Source organism: Pteropus vampyrus, unplaced genomic scaffold, assembly GCF_000151845.1.
Source record: "Pteropus vampyrus isolate Shadow unplaced genomic scaffold, Pvam_2.0 Scaffold337, whole genome shotgun sequence".
Taxonomy (NCBI): domain Eukaryota; kingdom Metazoa; phylum Chordata; class Mammalia; order Chiroptera; family Pteropodidae; genus Pteropus; species Pteropus vampyrus.
The window spans coordinates 1,011,406-1,030,831 of record NW_011889118.1 but is presented as its reverse complement, the minus strand read 5'-3'; the positions used below and the strand labels follow the sequence as shown (position 1 = coordinate 1,030,831).

General features: G+C 45.1%; 1 protein-coding gene across 1 annotated transcript in view; it reads left to right on the top strand.

Moving 5' to 3' along the window:
- The window catches only part of CACNA1D (calcium voltage-gated channel subunit alpha1 D), a 314,711-nt gene that overhangs the window by 240,580 nt on the left and 54,705 nt on the right, over positions 1-19,426 (top strand). The window contains 9 exon segments of the mRNA XM_023522317.1: positions 2,744-2,803; positions 5,422-5,528; positions 7,078-7,165; positions 7,802-7,909; positions 7,997-8,049; positions 9,421-9,567; positions 11,488-11,689; positions 13,744-13,902; positions 15,311-15,421. Of these exon segments, the coding sequence (XP_023378085.1) occupies positions 2,744-2,803; positions 5,422-5,528; positions 7,078-7,165; positions 7,802-7,909; positions 7,997-8,049; positions 9,421-9,567; positions 11,488-11,689; positions 13,744-13,902; positions 15,311-15,421 (1,035 nt within the window).

Sequence of the window (19,426 nt, the reverse complement as noted above, 5' to 3'; positions counted from 1 at the left end):
TTATTTTGGTGGGGCAGGAGGTGATTTTATGAAGAAACAAATACAGCATTAAGTTTTCTATTATTAGTCAGTTTCATAACTTAGGGATAGCACCCTTCTCCTGCATCTATGCTGGACAGAAATGTTACCTAGATTAGTTCTTGCCTCAGCAGTTCCACCTTAGCAGGTCAGCTGATTCAGCACTGAGAACGATCCAAAAGTGAGACGCTTCAGAAGACCGGTAGCCTATTGCCTCTCTGGCCTTAGTACTGTAGTACTTAGTATCAAATGATAACTAAGAAACCCCTCCCAGGAGAAGGAGGCCCACAAGTGTGTGAGGCCATCAAGTGTCACTGCCTTGCCTGGTTGGTACCCTTCTCTGTACATGAACTTTTCAGAGATTTGAGGATTAAGAGAAATCACCAGATCAGTGCCCCAGGATTTCGGTTGTGACAACTGAGCCTTGTGCTGTGTTTTTCCATTTCCAGTATCTTGGTTTGAAGCCCGGCAAACCCAACCTATCAGATTGATAAAACATGCACTCTGACATGACGATAAAAAGAACTTTCCCCCAAGGCACGTGTTGATGCCGATATAAAGATGAACGTCCTGATCTGTCTTAATCTGTACTCACAGATTAGGGTGTTTGTTGGGGGTTCAAAGACTGTTCCTATCTAAACATTCAGATAGAACAAAGCCCAGGGTGTCATTGAGTTCCAGCATAAAAATGAGACAAAGGGAAAAAGCTGATTGGTACAAACATGATAGACTAGGTCAGGAGCTAGTCTAGAACGCAGATATATTAAAAGTTAATTTACATTGAGGCTTAATGTTCTTATTTTTCATCGTAATTCTCCATGATTTTATTTCCCTGCTGCTTTTCCCAGGAATGTTATTGTGGTTTTTAGATATATGTATGTGTATTGCTTTTAAAATACTACAGTTTTTGTAATTGTGGTAAGAATACTTGACATGAGATCTACTCTCCTAACAAATTTTTAAATGTACAAGACGGTGTTCATAATGGGAGGCACCGTGTTGCACAGCAGGTCTCCAGAACTTTTTCATCTTGTGTGACTGAAACTTTATATCCATTGAACAACTCCCTGTTTCCCCTCCCACTCTAGCCCCGACCTCCTCCATCCCTCTTTGTGTCTACGGGTTTGACTTCTTTAGATACCCTGGACTCATGCAGTATATTTGCGGGAGGGGGGTGGGAAGTTTTTAACCTTAGCTGTTATTAGTGAAAAAGAGGAGAAAGGCTGAGTGAGGAAAAAACAACTTGCATCTCTAAGAGCTTTGACCAGCGGCACCAGGTTGAGTTGTTGGCTCGTGGGCAGCATTGTCTGTCTTGGCCACTCAGGTACTTTCAGCAGTGCCAGTCTTGCTGTGACCATGGAGGAAAGAAGGAGGTGGGTGCAGAGGCTTGTGGTGTACTGGTTATACCTTGCATTGCCTGGCTAGAAACATAGATACACAGAAAATTTCCAGAAAAATTTAGAAATCCCAAAATGGAAGCACTTTGAATAAGGCATACCCTCTGAAGAGGGATCTTGAGCTGAGGAGAGCTGGCCTTTAAAGCAGAGGTCCTTACCTTATTGCAATAGGACAGTAATGGACCCCTGAGGTGGACTCCACACTTAAACAACAGGGCCCATGTTTCTCAACTAGCATTCCACATGCCTACCTCCTTGCTCAGCGATGCCATGGCTGGCTGTGTGGCCTAAACAGGCGCCCCTACCTCCTTCCCAGCATCTCCTCATTGCTAAATGAAAGATCTCCACTGTCTCTCCAGCTATGATCTCTTCAGTTCTTTTAAACCACAGAGCGCAGTTGTCATGACAATAAGCAACCAAGACAGCTTCTTCTACCGGCAGTCTCGGCCGCCGTCTTTATGGCTGAGCATCCCTGTGAGCAGCCTTAGTTGAGTGGTAGTCAGACTTCTTGCTGGCCTACCTGCCCCATCCTCCTGCCTCCATGGTTCTGAGAAGAGGCAGATACCCCAGGAGGCATGATCAGGACTCAGTTGGAAAGTAGACATTATTTTCAGGAATGTGGACAAAATAGCCTGGACTGATCATTCAAAAGCCAGGTCAGTCTCTTCTTTGAGATGGTTCCAGTGAGATTAAAAAAAAAAAAAAAATTGGAGTGAGTGGTATTAGATGCAGAGCAAGATGATAAGTGAAACTCTTCATTGAGGACTCACTCAGCTCCGCACATCAGCGGGGCAAAGTGTTTACCTCTCTGATTAAATGGGCTGGAATTAGAGGGGACATGTGAAAGCCGGCTCCATTTAATGGCACTTACATCATTATTTACATTTCTCCACCAATCTGAAGTTCAGCTGGATGGCAACATATTTCATTCAGCCAAAAATGCAGTTAAAAAATCGGAATGTGTGTAAGACTTTAATTTATCTGGTGCCTGCCACAAGTAATTTGTCAGTGTGGTGCTGTGATGAGAAAGGGTTATTAATAAAGCACTTTTAGAAATGAGTTTCTGTCGGAGACATGAGACTGGGAAGAGAGTCAGCATGAGTGGTTAAGGGAGGTAAGTATTTCCAAGTGCTCTTTGTTGGTCATAAAGATGAACTGTAATTGGACCAGGTGGGACATTTATGAGCATCTCTGCACTTAGCTCCAGCGTGGCAGGCTTATCCCCAGAGAACAGGTCTCTGATTGCATGTGGGGGTTCTACCCGTGGGCATGTGGCTGTGGAGTTTGTCCGGATGCCTTTTTCTTATTTCATTGTTGTACCTTTCCAGATACTGGGTTACTTTGACTATGCTTTCACAGCCATCTTTACTGTTGAAATCCTGTTAAAGGTAATGGCTTTTTCATTAATCTTCATGTTCTCTAAAGCAGCTGTAGCAGTAATAGTTGCAATTCTTTGTTTCCTTCCAGATATTAGGTTATGCAGATTATGTCTTCACTGGTACTTTTGCATTTGAGATCATTTTGAAGGTAACAGGTGCCTCAGTGGTGTGTTTAAGAGGCCTGCTCCTGTGTGTGACACACAGCAAAGCAGCGTGAAGTGCTTTTGACTTTTTTAATTTTTTGTCTTCTGTGAGCAAGCTTTACTTTTTTTTTTTCCCAAGGGTTTTTTTTTCTGAAACTGTTCACCTTGTTTTTGCTGTTTCTTTTTAATCTTTGATGCTTATAGGATCTACTTTGGCTTCATAATTGTGATTGGAAATTATGTTATGCTCTTTTTTTCTATCTTTTGAAATATGCCAACTGATAACAGATATATCACTATGTGTGAACTTTCTTCCACCTTTCCTGACATCAAAGTCAGAGGAAAAGTATTTATCTTTTGAAGGGAATGTATCTCTTCTCATTTCTTTGACTGAATTATGTTTCAGTGGCCTAAAATATTTTCTTGCAACAGGATTTGCAAGATAACTTGGATCTATGTGTGTTAAGATATTTCATATCTGTTTTAATGGATGGGCTTACATTTACTCAGACTAAAAGAGCACCCTTTCGACAGGGTGCCTTAAATGTACTGCCCATGCATGAGCTAACAGGTACCATTGCTGCATGTGGTTTGTGTACTCATGGTAAAGGTGAAGGCCAACCTGGTGTGAGTTCATTCCTTATGTACCCAGAGGCCTGGAGACAAATAGCAGAGATCCAAGAACCAACCTCCCCCCACCCTCAGACTTGCTAAGTGGTGTGAGTTATTACAGTGTTGGACAAGGTGGCCTGTGACAACTGTCAGAACAATCATCTCCTCAAGGGGAGACAAGCTGGGAAACAAAGACTTTGAAACACAATTTTCTTTAAACTATTTTGAGTTTCTTGTGTGTGCATCTCAGGGGGAAAAATGTAATTTTTGTTAGACTACTATGGAACTTGGGCTCTTTACAAAATCTTCTATAAAACGAAACCTCAATTAACATTGCATTTATTTTCTTTCGACGATGATAAAGATGATGATGTAATGAAAACATTAATTAGTACAACACCAACCAACCTCGGTTTGAATATTTGTTAAAAATCTTCTAAAAATTTGAGTTCATTTTCCTGCCTTTAAGCCAATGAATTTGGTTGACAGTTCTGTCATAAGTCAGACCTGTGACTTCTAAAGATGCTCTCCATGGTAAGGAGCACAGATGCAGAAGGCACTGGGCATGGGGTGCAAGGACACTCACCCGGCCTTTGTTTGGTCCCAAGCTGCCTTTTTTTTTTTTTTTTTTTTGTAATTTGCCTTCTTTTCTTCAAATAGAATGGGGGTATGTTCTACTTAGCCTGTTGGTTAATTGAGGTTTATTTTCTTTTCCATAGATTTTAGTTGTTGAATATAATTACTTTCAGACTTTGGGGCAAATAAGATACAGATTTATGAAAAGAAAAATATTGCTTTTCAACTTCTGTATTTTTGCTTCAGTGACTTAAATCTTACAAGTTGTTCTTCATTTTGAAAGTATGTTAGAGAGTGAAAAATAAGCTAAAACGAGAAAGATTCAGAAATTGGAGATTTGCTAAGAGGCATCTGACATCTGAAATGGTGGCTCCTGGTGGCCTTGGGAAGGTTCAGACGGCTTTTTGGTTATTGGGTTTAATGTGAAGAAATTTACATTTTTGTAGGTCAAAAAATGTTGAATATTGGCAATTTCATATGTCCTAATTTTATTAGTTCCCAATTCTGCCTCTCCTGTACTTATCTGAGCCTTCCCTCACTTTTTTTTTAGGTAAACTGAATTCTTCCTATTTTTGCTATTTTTACTCTGGAGAAATTCCTCACTAAACCCCTTTTCCATCGTCAGTAGGAAGCTCACTGTAGCACCCATGGTACGGGCTCTGGGTACACATGGCATGTGACTAGAGAGCAGTGAGACTGACTTAGGCAAGATGCATGTGCCAGCTTCCTAGCCCCACCTCACGTGTACTAGAGTAACTGGACTCGGAGGAGCTGTTTAAAGTGGACTATTAGGGGCAGTAAGGGGCCTACCTGGAAAAATACCCACTTCCATGTAGACTGAGCCTGTGAGCACTAGACTCTAGCACTTCTTCTAGCTCCCCGGACTGGAACAATGCAGGTTCTCCTGGGGTTTCCTAGGGACCAGAACCAACATTTCATGAGAAAGCCAAGTTGTCTGGGTAGCAGTTACTGCCTGACGAGCATTGTCATGTGGACTCTCTCCTGACGTGCCATGTGGACTCTCTTTGGACGTGCCAGTGATATGTTCTTGTTTGAAATTTGTTGTCACTGTAATAAAGTATAAATTGTTCTCTTCTTTCAAAATGTGCCCCAAATCAGCTTCCCTTTTTTCATTTTTGAACAAATTATTCGGTTGCTCAGTCCTGTTGGTTTACATTTCTGGCTTCCTAACACACTCTTTAATAGTCATACTGTCCTCAAGATTTTGTAAGGAGCCCAGGTTTCTTTTCCTCTGGAGAGAAATAACAGTAAATTCACCCGTGATTCTGCTTATAGATGACGACTTTTGGAGCTTTCCTCCACAAAGGAGCCTTCTGCAGGAACTACTTCAATTTGCTGGATATGCTGGTTGTTGGGGTATCTCTGGTGTCATTTGGGATCCAGTAAGTATTCTGGGGTGTGGGTGTGTAAACACACACAGGACTGTTGGGCAGGATGGTTTACATGAAATATTTTAACATAATTTATTGAGCATCATTTTAATGATTACGTTTAGTTATTCAGAAAAGCTTAATTTATTCTCTTGTCCAGAAAGCATTTGGACAATTCATGCATTTTTGTTTCACTTTTTCTTTTCATACCCACTACAAGGTTGGGCTTATTACTCTCTGTGATATTTGTTTTCAGCAGAGGGTGAAAGAAGCCAGCTTCTAGTCCGCTTCCTCCAGGGCTGGCTACCAGGCCTTGCAGGCATCTTGTCCCAGGGCCCTAGTTCTCCATCTGTTCAGGATGGATTAGGACTAGGTGGCCTCTTGGGCCCTTCCAGCTTAGATAGTGAAGGTTCCCTTGATCTCCAGGATATACCAGCTGTATGACCCTATTCTTTTGGCCTTTAAACTTCTCATCTAGGAGGGGGCCGAGACTGCAAGTTAGGGCCCTAAGTCCTTTTCATGGCATTTAGGGATTTCTGGTAAGGAACAGGCTGAGCTGCACACTCCTTGCCTACTGTACCCAGGAGTCTGGGGCAGAGGCTCCAGGGGGAGCATCCAGGGATGGCCTTGCTTTCTTGCTGACTTGAGAGCACCACTGCTCAGGTGTTGACCATCAGTACCCCCTAAGTGGTAACATGCATGCCCACGTCTGAGCTAGTGGTGAATGGAGAGACCCTGTCCCCCTCAGAAGAAGACCAAGGACCCCTGCCTGAAACAGGCCCCTGGGGCAGTAGTCCTCTTCACCTCCCACCACTGCCTAGCAGGAGAGAATCATGTAGTCACAGCTTTGAAGGACATTCTCACCAGTACTTTTTAACTCCTATAAACTCCCGGCGGTGCCTGCCCTCTCCAGCTGCAGCCTTTGCCCACTGCCTCCTGAGCATGTATTCCAGCCACATGCAGCCACCCGCCATGCTAAATGAGCTGCACTCTCATCCAGGACCTGTCGACCTGCTACTCCCTGGACCTGTAGCCCCTTCCTCCTTTGTCTAGCTAACCCTCACTCCCCCTGGAGCCACCTGGATATTACCTTCCTGGGGGACCTTCCCAGGCTCCCCAAGGTAGTGCTCCCCTAGCCGTATCACCTCTGTTGTCATACCTGCCACCTGGGGTTGCAGTCGCCCATCTCACTAACCAAACAGTGGACTCCTTGAAGTCAGAGCTGCCCGGCACCAAAGCACTTCAGCAGGGCCCCAAACTTAGAAAACAAGACCAAACAAATAAAACTAAAGACTGCATCCCATCTCTGCAGAGGTTAGCTGTGCACCCAAGTCAGGGCCTCTGTGAGTGCCCGCGGGCCTGGCTTACGAGGTGCCGTGGACTGTGGCCTGGAAGGAAGAGACTCATGAGTCTGAGTCATGGGGAAAGTTTAGCTCAGCTCCACATAATCCCACCATTGTGTAAGTCATATTAGAGTGAAGGTCAGGTGAAATAATCTCAAAGTATTTTAGCCAGCTGTAATACACTCTGCTTTCTTTGCTTCCTCTGCTCTTTTCCTTAGATCCAGTGCCATTTCTGTTGTGAAGATTCTGAGGGTCTTAAGGGTCCTGAGGCCGCTCAGGGCAATCAACAGAGCGAAAGGACTCAAGGTTTGGGTTTCTCTCCTCCAGGCTGTGCTTGCTTTGGTGGGGTTAGCTATAATTACTGACTTTTCTGGGCCAGAGCTGGGCTGAGGCCTCATGGATTTTAAAGTGGATTGTACATTTGAAAAGAGTATAACCCAATTGAGCTGCCTCTGCCAAGTGCTGATCGCATTTTTAACTGTTGTTATTTTCTTTATTTTTGTTCATTTAAGATATTTTCTTTATATGATTACCGTTCATTTACTTCTTTTCATTGTTAATAGTGTTTATTTTAGTCTTTAAATCTATTCTCATGCACGTTGTATAAAAGGCCAGAAGGTTTGCATTTTCCTAAGTCCTTTTATGGGGTGGGGACCCTGTAAGCCTATGTGCCAGGCAGTGTGCACCCCATACTTCTTCTGACCAAACTAACAGCTTTGGAGGAAGCCAAGGAGGGGCCTATCTACAGCATACTCCTCCCGGGCAGCTGTGGTGCACTGGGGTAACCCCTGCAGATAACTACCTGAAAAACAAAGCACCACAAAGTTGGAAGATCATATAGAAATAAACAGAAAATCTTGGCTTGTATTAGCTCCCTCCAAGGCTAAAACAACAAAGGCAAACAATAACCACTTCACCCTCTCCCTGCTCCTCTCTCCCCAGCACGTCGTCCAGTGCGTCTTTGTGGCTATCCGGACGATCGGCAACATCATGATTGTCACCACCCTCCTCCAGTTCATGTTTGCCTGCATCGGGGTCCAGTTGTTCAAGGTACAGGGACGTGCCTTGGAGCACAAGGCCCAGCTGATCTCTTCAGGGGGAAGCCTGCATTTGATTGTCTGTCTGTTTTGTACCCAGGGAAAGTTCTATCGCTGCACAGATGAAGCCAAAAGTAATCCTGAAGAATGCAGGTGAGTGACCTGGTCACGGGAGTGGGGAATTTGGAAGAACAAATAAAAGACTTCAAGGATTCACTTGTGCTAGCATTTCAGAAGTTTCGTCATAGACTGTAATAGGCCTGTGCGCTCAGCTCATGGCTGGAGAGATGAATGGTTTTATTTTTGTTTTATTTGAGGTAACATTCATATAACATAAAATTAACCAGTTAAAATGTACAATCGAGTGGCATTTAGTACCATCGCATTGTCGTAGAAACACTACCTCTATCTAGTTTCACAGCTTTTCGTCACCTCAAAAGAGCAGATTGATGGCTTTTGATGTTTGTGGGGGAAAGCCCTAAAATCTAAAATAACGGTTATGAAATACCTCAGAAAGCTCACCTGACAGCGACATGAATAATTCTTCCCCAAACCAGAACTTGAAGCTCAATTCCCTGCTGTTCAGGGGCTGACGCCTTCCTTCTGACAGGTTTTCCAGGCTGCTTCTCTGCCTTGGCTCCCTCCCGTTGCCCACATTTTGGCCATATTTCCATTCACAAGAATGGGCAGAGGAGAGAGAAGGCGGGAGATTTTTGTGCCTCTTACCTCAAGCTGTCCAGAAGGATGGGAAGGCAGACATGGAAACCGTTGCCTAAAGTTCTAACTGTGCGGACGTCCATGTTTCCCCATCCTTTTAAGCAAAAGGTGTGGTCATAGGTCACCAGCTGCAATGTGACGGTGTCTCTGCACCTCCAGGGCACCACTCATGTGGGCTGTGGGGTGTAGGGCGCCCCCTGGAGCTGAGCGGCACAGCAGCAGCATGAAGGCGCTTCCCCTTCCCTCTTTGACTTCACTTCCTCACCCGTGAAATAAAGACATTGGACTCCTCCCAGAAATGAAATCATAAGAGAAATATTATGTGCCAGAAATTACAGAATTCTCTGGAAAGAAAGCTGGAAATATTGTTAATATAAAGAGAAGGAGTTTAATTAAAATTAAAATGTAGATAAGCGGGTACTTGGGCTTGTTTCCCAGAGCTTATGGAATTCTCCATGGCCAGCGTATTTAAGCCAGCGTGTCTGATTCTTCAGTGCATAGCTTGAGCCCATTGGATATTAGAGATGTTTGTTATTTGGTAGTTCTCATTTATTATCAGGCATATGCAGGATGTCTGCTTAGTTGCTCTGGAGAAGACTCTTTAAGCCAGTAGTTACTCGATGGCTATTTGAACTGGAAAGTAAATTAAATGCAGGGCAAGAAAAGGAGAAACACAGACTGTGCAGGGCTCAGGTCTGTGGCCTGGCCGGAAGACTGAGCGTGACTGTGCCTAGAGATGTGGGGTTGGGTCAGCCATGACTCATTTTGTGTCGAGCCAAGATGACCCACATTTCTTTACCTCTCTAGGGGGCTTTTCATCCTCTACAAGGATGGAGATGTTGATAACCCTGTGGTCCGTGAGAGGATCTGGCAAAACAGTGATTTCAACTTTGACAATGTCCTTTCTGCTATGATGGCCCTTTTCACGGTCTCCACGTTTGAGGGCTGGCCTGAGTAAGTAGAGATAATGTACGTCTTCAGGGAGCTTCCTTCTTGCTTTGGGGCACTCTAAGCTGAGCCACCTCTCCTGGAGTAAGTCCTGCTTTTCTCCACAGTTGTGGGCTTTTCCTATGATTTTTAAACTTTGAGCCACTTATCAATCACTTCTTGGCCCACAGGGCTCCTCTGTCTGATTAAGCAAATGATTAACTTTTGTGACCAGCTGACAGGATTCTCGGATTTGGGAAGCAGGGGTGGCATAGTCCCAGGGAGGAGCCTCATCTCAACTGGCTCCTGGGAAGCATCTCTGGATGGGAATGGATGTCCTCAGAGGTGTTTGTCATGCCAATTCCCATTGGTAGCCATGTCAGTAAAGCTACCATTACACCAGAGAGGGTCTTGATAGTGTCCCAAAGCATCCATCCATCCTTCCAGCCATCCACCCACCCACCCATCTACTCACTCATTCCTCGTACTAATACATACCAGGCATAGACGGCTGCCATTGTGCCATGTCTTTCACTGATGCATTCACTTGCTCATTCATAAAGTGTGCTTTTGATACCAGCTTCCTGCAACATGGTATATATGTTAGGCACTGTGGAAGAAACAGTTGTCTCAGCATGGTTCATCCCTTCAAAGCCCAAACCCAATTAGAATGTAAGGCAGTTAAACCAGGCAGGAGGGTCTGGAATGTCAGAGATATGCAGAATAGGGTCCTGGAGAATGGCTTCAATTTTGATGGGTAAAATAAGAAAAATGGAAGGAAGGAAGAACGTAGCATACAAAAGGAGAGTCTCTTGTACTTTTGTTACTCTCTGTTCTCTAATTCCTCACCCCACCTCTAGCTTCTGCCAGCAGAGCATATATGCGTAGATGGGGTCCTGAATGTCAAGTTCCCGTGCCTAGAGAAACTGTAAAAGGTGGACAGGCTGGTCTTCTCAGGCTGGCAAAACCCTCCAGATGCATGGGAGAGTCAGAGATCTTTATAGGAGTTCCTGTGGGGTAAAGGATGGGTGGGTGGGACTTTTCATTAGGGAATTGGTACTGGTGGGGGAAAAGAGGCATGGGGTAAGATCTTTCACTCTATGAAGGTTTTGAGTCTCAGGTACTGAACACCGTGCTTTAGCAAGTCGGGGTGGTAGCTGAGGGGAAATTAAGAAACTTGGGACGTGGGGCTAAGAGGAGCTGGGCTCAACTCTCAGCTCTGTCCCCGCGGAGTGTGACCTTGGGCACTTAGATCCCTCTCTGTGCTCCAATAAGATGGAGATGACAGCACTGTCCACTTTTCCAGATAGCTGTGAAAGTGTGTAGCACAGTGCACCCAGGGGTTGGGCGCCTTGGAAGTGTTGAATTTGCATCAGTCTGGGTGTGAATTTAACTCGGGGGTTTTACAGTAATTTCACTTCTTCCTGTTGAGTTCTGCTGGGCATGTATTTAATTTTTATGCATATTTCAGTTTGGGGAAGTTCTCTGAGTTCTTTGGAAATCCCTAGTTGCTTACTGTTGTCTTTGCCCGTGTGTATACAGTTTTCAGTTCTGCCACTGAATAACATAAGATGTTCTTCCTCTCTTCTGTCCGTGAATAGGAAAGAGCATTGTTGAGTATTTGTGAAATCATTTTTTTAAATTGTTTGTTGAGGTAACATCGGTTAATACAATTATATAATTGAAATCATTTGTTTTTTGCAGTTGTCAAATGTTAATCAACAAATATATCTCAGGTGCCCACCACCTAGGTGCTGGGCTGACTGGGCCTAATGCTGAGGAGGGTGCCTCTAGATTTGCTGAGTCCAGGGGCCTTGGGCGGGGCTCCAGTGAGGAGTCTGACAGTCAGCGCCCATGGTGGCATTGAGAAGAGGGATGTGCCTGGGAAGGCCGTGGGGTCAGGCTGTGTGGGGTTGGCAGTGCTCACTTGGTCCTTCTGCTCTCTAGGTTGCTGTACAAAGCCATTGACTCGAACGGAGAGAACGTCGGCCCCATCTACAACTACCGTGTGGAGATCTCCATCTTCTTCATCATCTACATCATCATCGTCGCTTTTTTCATGATGAACATCTTCGTGGGTTTTGTCATCGTCACCTTCCAGGAGCAGGGAGAGAAAGAGTATAAGAACTGTGAGCTGGACAAAAATCAGGTTAAAGTCACACACTGTTTGGGCTTCTGTCCCTCAAGCAGGCGAGGAATGACGTCTCTTTTGATGGCTTCCCCATGCACAGAGAAGGGTGCCACCTGTGTCTGTCCCTGGGGCTTGGGCCCTGTTCACAGCGCACCCATGGCCAGTTCGAGGGATCACTGTTGAAAGTTAGGTTCCCAGATACAGATTTGACTTTGTAATTGTAGAATCCACCCCTAAATCTGTGGGTGAGAAGCCAGAGAGGTGCTTGGGCCACCTTCTCTGGTCATGACTCATCAGTGACAGCTCAGAATCTTGTGGGGTGGTGTGGCCAGGGGCCAGAAAACACCCAGTGATGCTCCCAGAGTTCCTAATGACGGAAAGTCTTTTATCTCCTCAACCTCAGCACTATTGACATTTTAGGCCAGATAATTCTTGTTGTGTTTTGTAGGATGTTTATCACCATCCTTGGCCTCTACTCAGTAGATTCCAGTAGCACTCCACCACCACCACCACCCCCCGCCCCCGCACTCCCCACTCCTGTTTTTGGTAACAACCAAAACATCTCCAGACATTGCCAGATGTCCTCTGGTCGAGAACCGTTGACTTAGGAGGAAGTGTGCTGTCACACTACAGGGAAAGTCACTAAATGTAAACTTGGGGCTGTGATTGGACTGGCATCATTCTCTACGTAGCACCTTGTTTTAACAAATCTGATAGGAGCAGGGGCTTTGGCCCTGATTGTGTGATAATGCAAGGGAGCCAAGAGACCTGCGTTCTGGTCCTGTTCTACATGCTCTGTGGCTGTAAGTGCATCCCCACTCCTCTCTGGGCTTGCTTCCTTATCTCTAAGTTGAGGGCATTAAGGAGTTGCTTTTAGAAATCTCTTTCAGCCCTAAAAGATTGTGAGATTGAGATTCTGCTCTGGCAGTTTCCCCCAGGTCGTCTATCGGTAGCATCTGTGTTTGATGATGATGGAATGAGCAAGAATCATCTGCCAGCCCGAGTTTCCTGGGGGAAGTGGCTGTGGTGAGGTGGTCTGTCTTCTGCTGTAGCCATACTCTTCGGGGGAAGCATGAGGACAGTACTGGTTTTGTTTGGAGGAAAATGTTGCTTTTACTTGTCAGGGTGTCCCTGCAGATTCCACCAGTGATGGTCAGTGGGAGGCCTGGCCCAAGCTCTTCACCCCCACCGGGGAAAGAGAGTGTCAGGGCAAGGCCCAGGCCAGCCAGGCAGCATGAGAGCTGAACTCGAGTCACTACTTGAGGTCCAGAACAGGCTCGAATCAGGAGTCCCTGGAGTCAGCGTGTGAGGTAACAGCAGGACCAGGTCCTAGACAGAGGGAGCCCAGAATCCAAGCAGAGGAATGGGCATAGGTCTATGCTTAGGAGTAAGCAGGGCCTGACGCTGAGCTCTCAGAATGAGAGGGAAGAACAGTGCTCTGGCTACCATTACTGACCCAGAGGCCTAAGAACGCAATAAGCTCCTGAACCTCAGAACCTCACAGGTGGACACATAGTTAGCTCACCATTAAAAACTTACAGTTAGCACACACTGGCTCCTGAGAGGTATCTCATGTGGGTCCGTCCTGAAGCAGCCAGGGGGCTCCAGTCTTGGGCAGTGAACCCGGCCTCTGTGGTTCTTGAGGATTTCTGTGTCTCTTGTGATGTGGTTTCCTCTCCTGGAGGACAGCATGAGCAGGAAAACTACAAATGTAATCCACCAGCACAGAGGAAAGGCAGGAATAAGGCTTCGTGTCTCTGCTTGTGCACTGTAGGACCCCTCAGGTGGGCAGTTCTCAGCTCTGGACTCAGTTATGTGTAAGGAGTAAAATGGAAGCAGACTGTGGGATCTGCTTACCCGCCAGGTTGCTTTGAGGATCAGAAGAGGTGATGGAGCCGGGGGCCCTTTGTCAGAGTGCTGCAGAGTGGTGTCCGTGGGGTGACCCAGTAGTTTTCTCCCTCGTCTTGGGTCCTTCCCAGCAGGTGCTGCATTGGCTCTTGCAGAGCAGGTGAGAACTGCGTCCCTCTGTAGATGTACTCAGGACCCCTCGTTCCTCTTTTCTACCGTTGCAGCGTCAGTGTGTCGAATACGCCTTGAAAGCACGTCCCTTGCGGAGATACATCCCCAAAAACCCTTACCAGTACAAGTTCTGGTACGTGGTGAACTCCTCGCCTTTCGAATACATGATGTTTGTCCTCATCATGCTCAACACACTCTGCTTGGCCATGCAGGTAAAGATGGAGACACATGGAAACGGGGGTCATGTCTGGGTCTTCTGCACAGCCACATGCCCCAAATTCTGAGGGCAGAAGGCCACACCTCACAAGAGGCCGGGTTTGATTTTCTGATGAGTCTGGGCTGTAGTTTGGCTGAGTCCTGTTCTCACGATGGGAGTTTAAGATCACTCTTTTGTTGAGAGGCTGTCTTTACATTGTGATTATAGGTGACATTTCCATGGAGCCTGAGCACGGCATTCGATTCTGTAAACTTTTACTATGGGCCTCCCGTGGCCAGGGGGTGGTTGAGGACCAGTGCTCTGTCTATGCAGAGTTAGATGGACAGGGGTTTTGATCCTGATTCTACTCCTTACCAATTGGGTGACCTTGAGAAAGTTATTTAAATCCCCTGAGCTTGCTTTCTCTGTTGGTAAAATGGAAATAAAGTTTATGCTGGATAATTCATGCCAGGCACTTTCTTCTGTGCCTGGCACAGAGTAAACATCTAATGTCGAAAAACAACATGTAAGTCACATTTCTGCCCGCGAGGAGCTGTCAGTATGGCAGTGGGGAATCTTCCAGTCCAGGGAGTGTCAAGTTTGACCTGCATTGCAGCTGTTCCTTGTCTATCTTTCAGGCAAGGAGTGAAGCTCCCTTCAGTCGGCCAAGTTGGATTACAGTGTAGTAACAGTGTTAATGGCATTAGCACTGTTATTTTTAATGTAAAGTGTAATATATAATATAATTAACACTGTAATTAACAGTATTGACAGTGAGCCTTTCCAGCAGTTATGTTGTCTAGCTGCACTAGGACAAGAAGCAAAGACAGAGGTCTAGATTCAGTTTTCACATCGACTTTAAGAACTGGAGCAAATCAGATCAACTCCCAGTGCTGTCTGAAAAAAATGTGTCTAAAGACAGCCAAGGGTAAATTTTCTGTTACTGTCCTTAAATTTAAGAATTCTTTATCTATGAGAAGTACCATACGCTGATGTAGGGGAAAGTGTGAAGTCAAGATAGCACTGCCTTTTATTGAAAATAGAACTAAACGGCATAAAATTTATCCCTAACCAAATCGTACCCTTACTCATAGACATTTGGGTGAGTTCCACATTGTGCCTGGATCAAGGCCCTGAGTGTAAAAACCCTGACAGAAGAAGGGGTGGGTTCCTTTTATCCTGGACACAGGAAATTGATGCCTTTCCCCACTCATCCTCATCTTGTCACGACCCCGCTTCACTTGGCAGGACAGCCCTGCGACCTCGCAGTGCCAGCAGAATCATTAGGAGAGGGTGCTGGAATGTGGAGGTGGCCTCTGTGCCAAAGTAGAGGTCGGACACCTGCAGAGAGTAGAGGGCTGGGGGCCTCATTTTGCTGGTCTGGAGTGGGCCTCTGAGAACTGTGCCTCTGTCTTCATCCACAGCACTATGAGCAGTCCAAGATGTTTAATGATGCCATGGACATCCTGAACATGGTCTTCACTGGGGTGTTCACGGTTGAGATGGTTTTGAAAGTCATTGCATTTAAACCTAAGGTGAGTTGCTGGACCTACTTTTCAAAGGCTGTTGCTGAATTACTCCAGAGAAGCACCTGCTTCCTGTTAGTCTTGTGTTACTGAATTATGCTGAATTGTTTTAGCTACTAACTAGGTTATCACCTGAGAACATTAACATCTGATTAGGGCATCAGTATACATACGGGGAAATAAACCTGCAAAAACAAAACCTCATAAAAACAATTCTTAGAAAAAGAAGAAGGGAGGAGAGAATTAGGAATTTATAGAATGGAAATTGTTTTTGAAACCTGATTTTCTGTTTCTAGCATAGCATGTGTTATGCTGTCTCGGGGAAACTTGCTTCATTATTTGAGCATTAGAGAAATTGTTTTAACATAACCCATCGGAAAAAATTTGGCCCTGATTTTACTTTTAGATTTCCAGGATAAAGACTTTTGTCTACAGCATTTTTTTCCCCTTTTATGGACAGTTCTACCAGCTACGGACCTCTCGTAGTCATACCACTTTTTAAATTTAATTTAGAAAAATTTCACTTTTAAGACAAAGCAAGACAGGAAATGAGTTCAGCGCTGTTGGACCGCTCAGCATGTTCTGTCTCCTGCGGGAGGGAGTGAATCTATTTCCACAAGTATCAATGTCTGTGGTATAAGAGGCAGATAGTAAGGTGTCGAAGGGCACGCATGGTTCTGGATTCAGATTCCCTACTCTTCACTAGCTAATCAAGCAAGTTCCTTAACTGTTCTATGTCTCAAATTCCTCGCCCATAAAATGAGGACACTAATAGTTCTATTTCATAGGGTGCTTGTGAGGAGTAAGAATCACTATATGTACCATGCTTAGACAAGTGCCTGGCAAGTAGTATCATGCTATTGATGTGTCAGTGCTGTTACTATGACATGACGATGACCACCACTACCACCACCACCATCATCATCTTCAACTAATGATGTTCCCTCATCCTAAAACCTGAGGAACAAATTCTGGCTTAACTGTGGGACATTTGATCCACAGTTTCTTTTCTAGCAAAGCCCCAAACTATCATAATTAGAGAATGACAGAGTTCAGTGACCCAGTTATTTGTTCGTCTGTGTATAATGTATCTGACAACACTAATTTAAGACTTGGATTATGAAATGATGATTTCACATACTCCATGGAATTCTAATTCAAAACTGTTCCTTTCTTTAATTTGAATTAATTTCTATGCAATCTTTATCAGCTCTTTGTGGACCCAAAAGAAAGGACACTTGTAAGTGACCAATTGGGGTGATTGCAGTGGGGGTCAAATTTGGCACTTTATGCATGGCCAGATGTTATTTACTGTGACTTGTCCATATCTACATATATAAACATTTCCAACTTTTCCAAATTCATCTTAATTTCCTTCGGCGATTTTGATTTGCTTTCCTCTCACCTTTACTTCTTTGAATAATATTTGTCTGTGCTGATAGAAAGGTTTGCAAAGTAAGGACATCAAAAGTACTTGAGAAATGCAATGTGGAACATATGTATGGAACATTTCCTAGATCCCTTTTGCCATGTCTTTTTTTTTTTTTTTTTTGTGATTAAGCTCTGAAGTTTTTCAAAGCTTATTCTAGGCCGAAGAGAAGGCCCACTTGCCCATGATGTGTGTGTATGTGTGTGTGTGTGTGTGTGTGTGTGTGTGTGTGTGTGTGTGACAGAGAGAGAGAGAGAGAAGGAGGTGTGAGTGTACCCTCTAGCGGGCCATTGCGTCGATGGCCTGTCGTGCACAGCTCTGCCCAGCAAACCATTGTTACCAAACTTGGGAGGACAGTTCAGTAGTGTGTGAACAGGTTGGAGATACCAAAGGAAAGTGAGTAGCTAATTTATAATCAGTACTAAAGGATCAGAGTTTTGAAATGAGTGATTTCCACTAGAAATTGTGCTACTTTGTAGTTTTGCTTAGCAAGATACTGCCATAGCATAAGACAACCTCAGATTACAATGGAGAGAAATTTTATAAAAGCATCTCTGTGCTTGAGGAGCATTGTTTCTGCATTCACCGGAGGCAGGGGAGAGAGATTTTATGCTTTTACATGCCTGAAGAAGTGAGAGTCAGTTCACCAAGAAGCAAAGCTCTTCTTAGAATACTCCCTAACTTTCCTTGTCTTCTCTTCATTGTTAACAGCCAGTCCCAGGCGAATGGGCTTCCCCACAAGTTGGTGGAGGCCACCCAGTCAGAGGGGCAGTCGGACTGAGGAACCATGTTGCAAAGCTGCAGAGGGAACAGTCTTTGAGGAGATGGCCACAAGGGACAGAGGTTGGGAAACCTGGCCCATCAGTGTCATCTCAGAAAAGTCTGTCTCCTTTGAGGAGCTTTGTAACAGGGTCTCTTGGGGTGGCTGTCTCTCCTGTGAGGGGGCACACCTTCTAGGAGAATGTGTCAGTATCTCTGTTGGGAGAGATGGGGGCAGCTGTTTTATAATATAAATACAGAAAGTGAAGTTGGACAAAATTCTTCCCGGTAGGTGAGAAGGAATTGGAGGAGGAAGGGTTAAAGCCAGCTGAGAAACCTGACCCTGGGGAATTCTTTTATATTCAAGAGCCTGACTGAGAAATGGGGCCTCCTGAGAGGGAACACATCTAGAGAGACATGGTCTCAGGACCTGCAGGGTCAGACCACCCATCCCCATAAGTGAGAAGGGCTGAGGTGGGCAGACAGAAGTAGGAAACCCAGAGGTGGGAGTTTCTGCGTAGGAAGAGTTGTTTTGAGCATGGATTAGGTGAGAATGGAAGGTGGTGAGAGGCCAAAGAGCTGAAGAATTAGGGCAAAGCAAGCGGGCTGCTTAGTATGTTGTATCAGTTCCCAACGGAAGACCCACCTGACTCCTACAGGTATAATTTGAGTTTCCATTATCATGCTCCTGGATGTCACCCATTTGGTGTTTGGTCCAGCATGTGCTTGAGCCAGGTTATCTGCCTTAGTTGTGGGCTTATCCCCAGAGAACCATACTTTGTTCCCAAGTCTTAGGTCATCAAGTATTTTGATCTTGGTTCTGCCTCACAAATGGCTTAATTTACAGGCCTTGCTACCTGGGCTTGGATAAACTAAAGAGTAGTTAGGTTTGAGGAAAGAAGGAAAAGTTTTAATGCTGTCCACATGCTTCTGTGCAGAGCTTATGCACAGTGGACACTGGATTATTTGGTTACATCAGGCTCCCAGGCCAGCATTGCCTGCCCCAGGGTCCCTGGTGGGAGTAAGGCTTATTGATAAAACCTTAGCGATCTTCCTAGGGGACATTCTCTACCTCCTAGAAAGAAAATTCAATACTGTCTTTTCAGTTCAGATATAATGTAGGTGATTTATCTTAATGACAAATAACACTTGAGAGCAATTATTCCTTTCTTTAACTAGAACTTTACGTCAGACTTCTTCATGGGCTCAGCCAGTCACTTCAATGTTGGAGTTCCCCAGAACATTCTCCTGGTCCACTTCTCACCCGGTAAATGGGTACATCATGCCCAGGGCCTCAGTGGCCACCTGCATCTCATCCAAATCTCTATTGCCCTCCTCCTTTCTGAGTTATCCTGACTGCTAAATCATCTCCCTGCCTCTGGTCTCAGCCCCCCTCCAGTCCTGGTCATGGTCAGCAGCAAAAGAAGGTCCACATACTCCCTTTGTAAACCTGGAGCTGACTCTGGCGCTCTTTCAATGAAATTCTGGTACTGGCCACCTATTGCACGAGAAACAAATATAATTCTCTTAGTCTAATTTCAGAGTCTTCCACCAAACCTTGACCCATTTATGTTGCCAGCCATTGTCTCCCTATTATTCCTTCTCCCCACTGCATCCTCAACTGTTAACATTCTAGGCCTTTCCATGACACATGCTTCTGTCTGGAAGCCTTTCTTTCACCTTGTTATCCTTTAAGGCCTGTTCAAAATGTTGGCTCCTCTGTAACACTGTCCCTCCCAACCCAGCCAGAGTCAGCTCTTCCTGCGCATGTGTATCTATTAGATGCTTATAGTGCAGTAGCTTCATCATCACTACTCCACATCTCT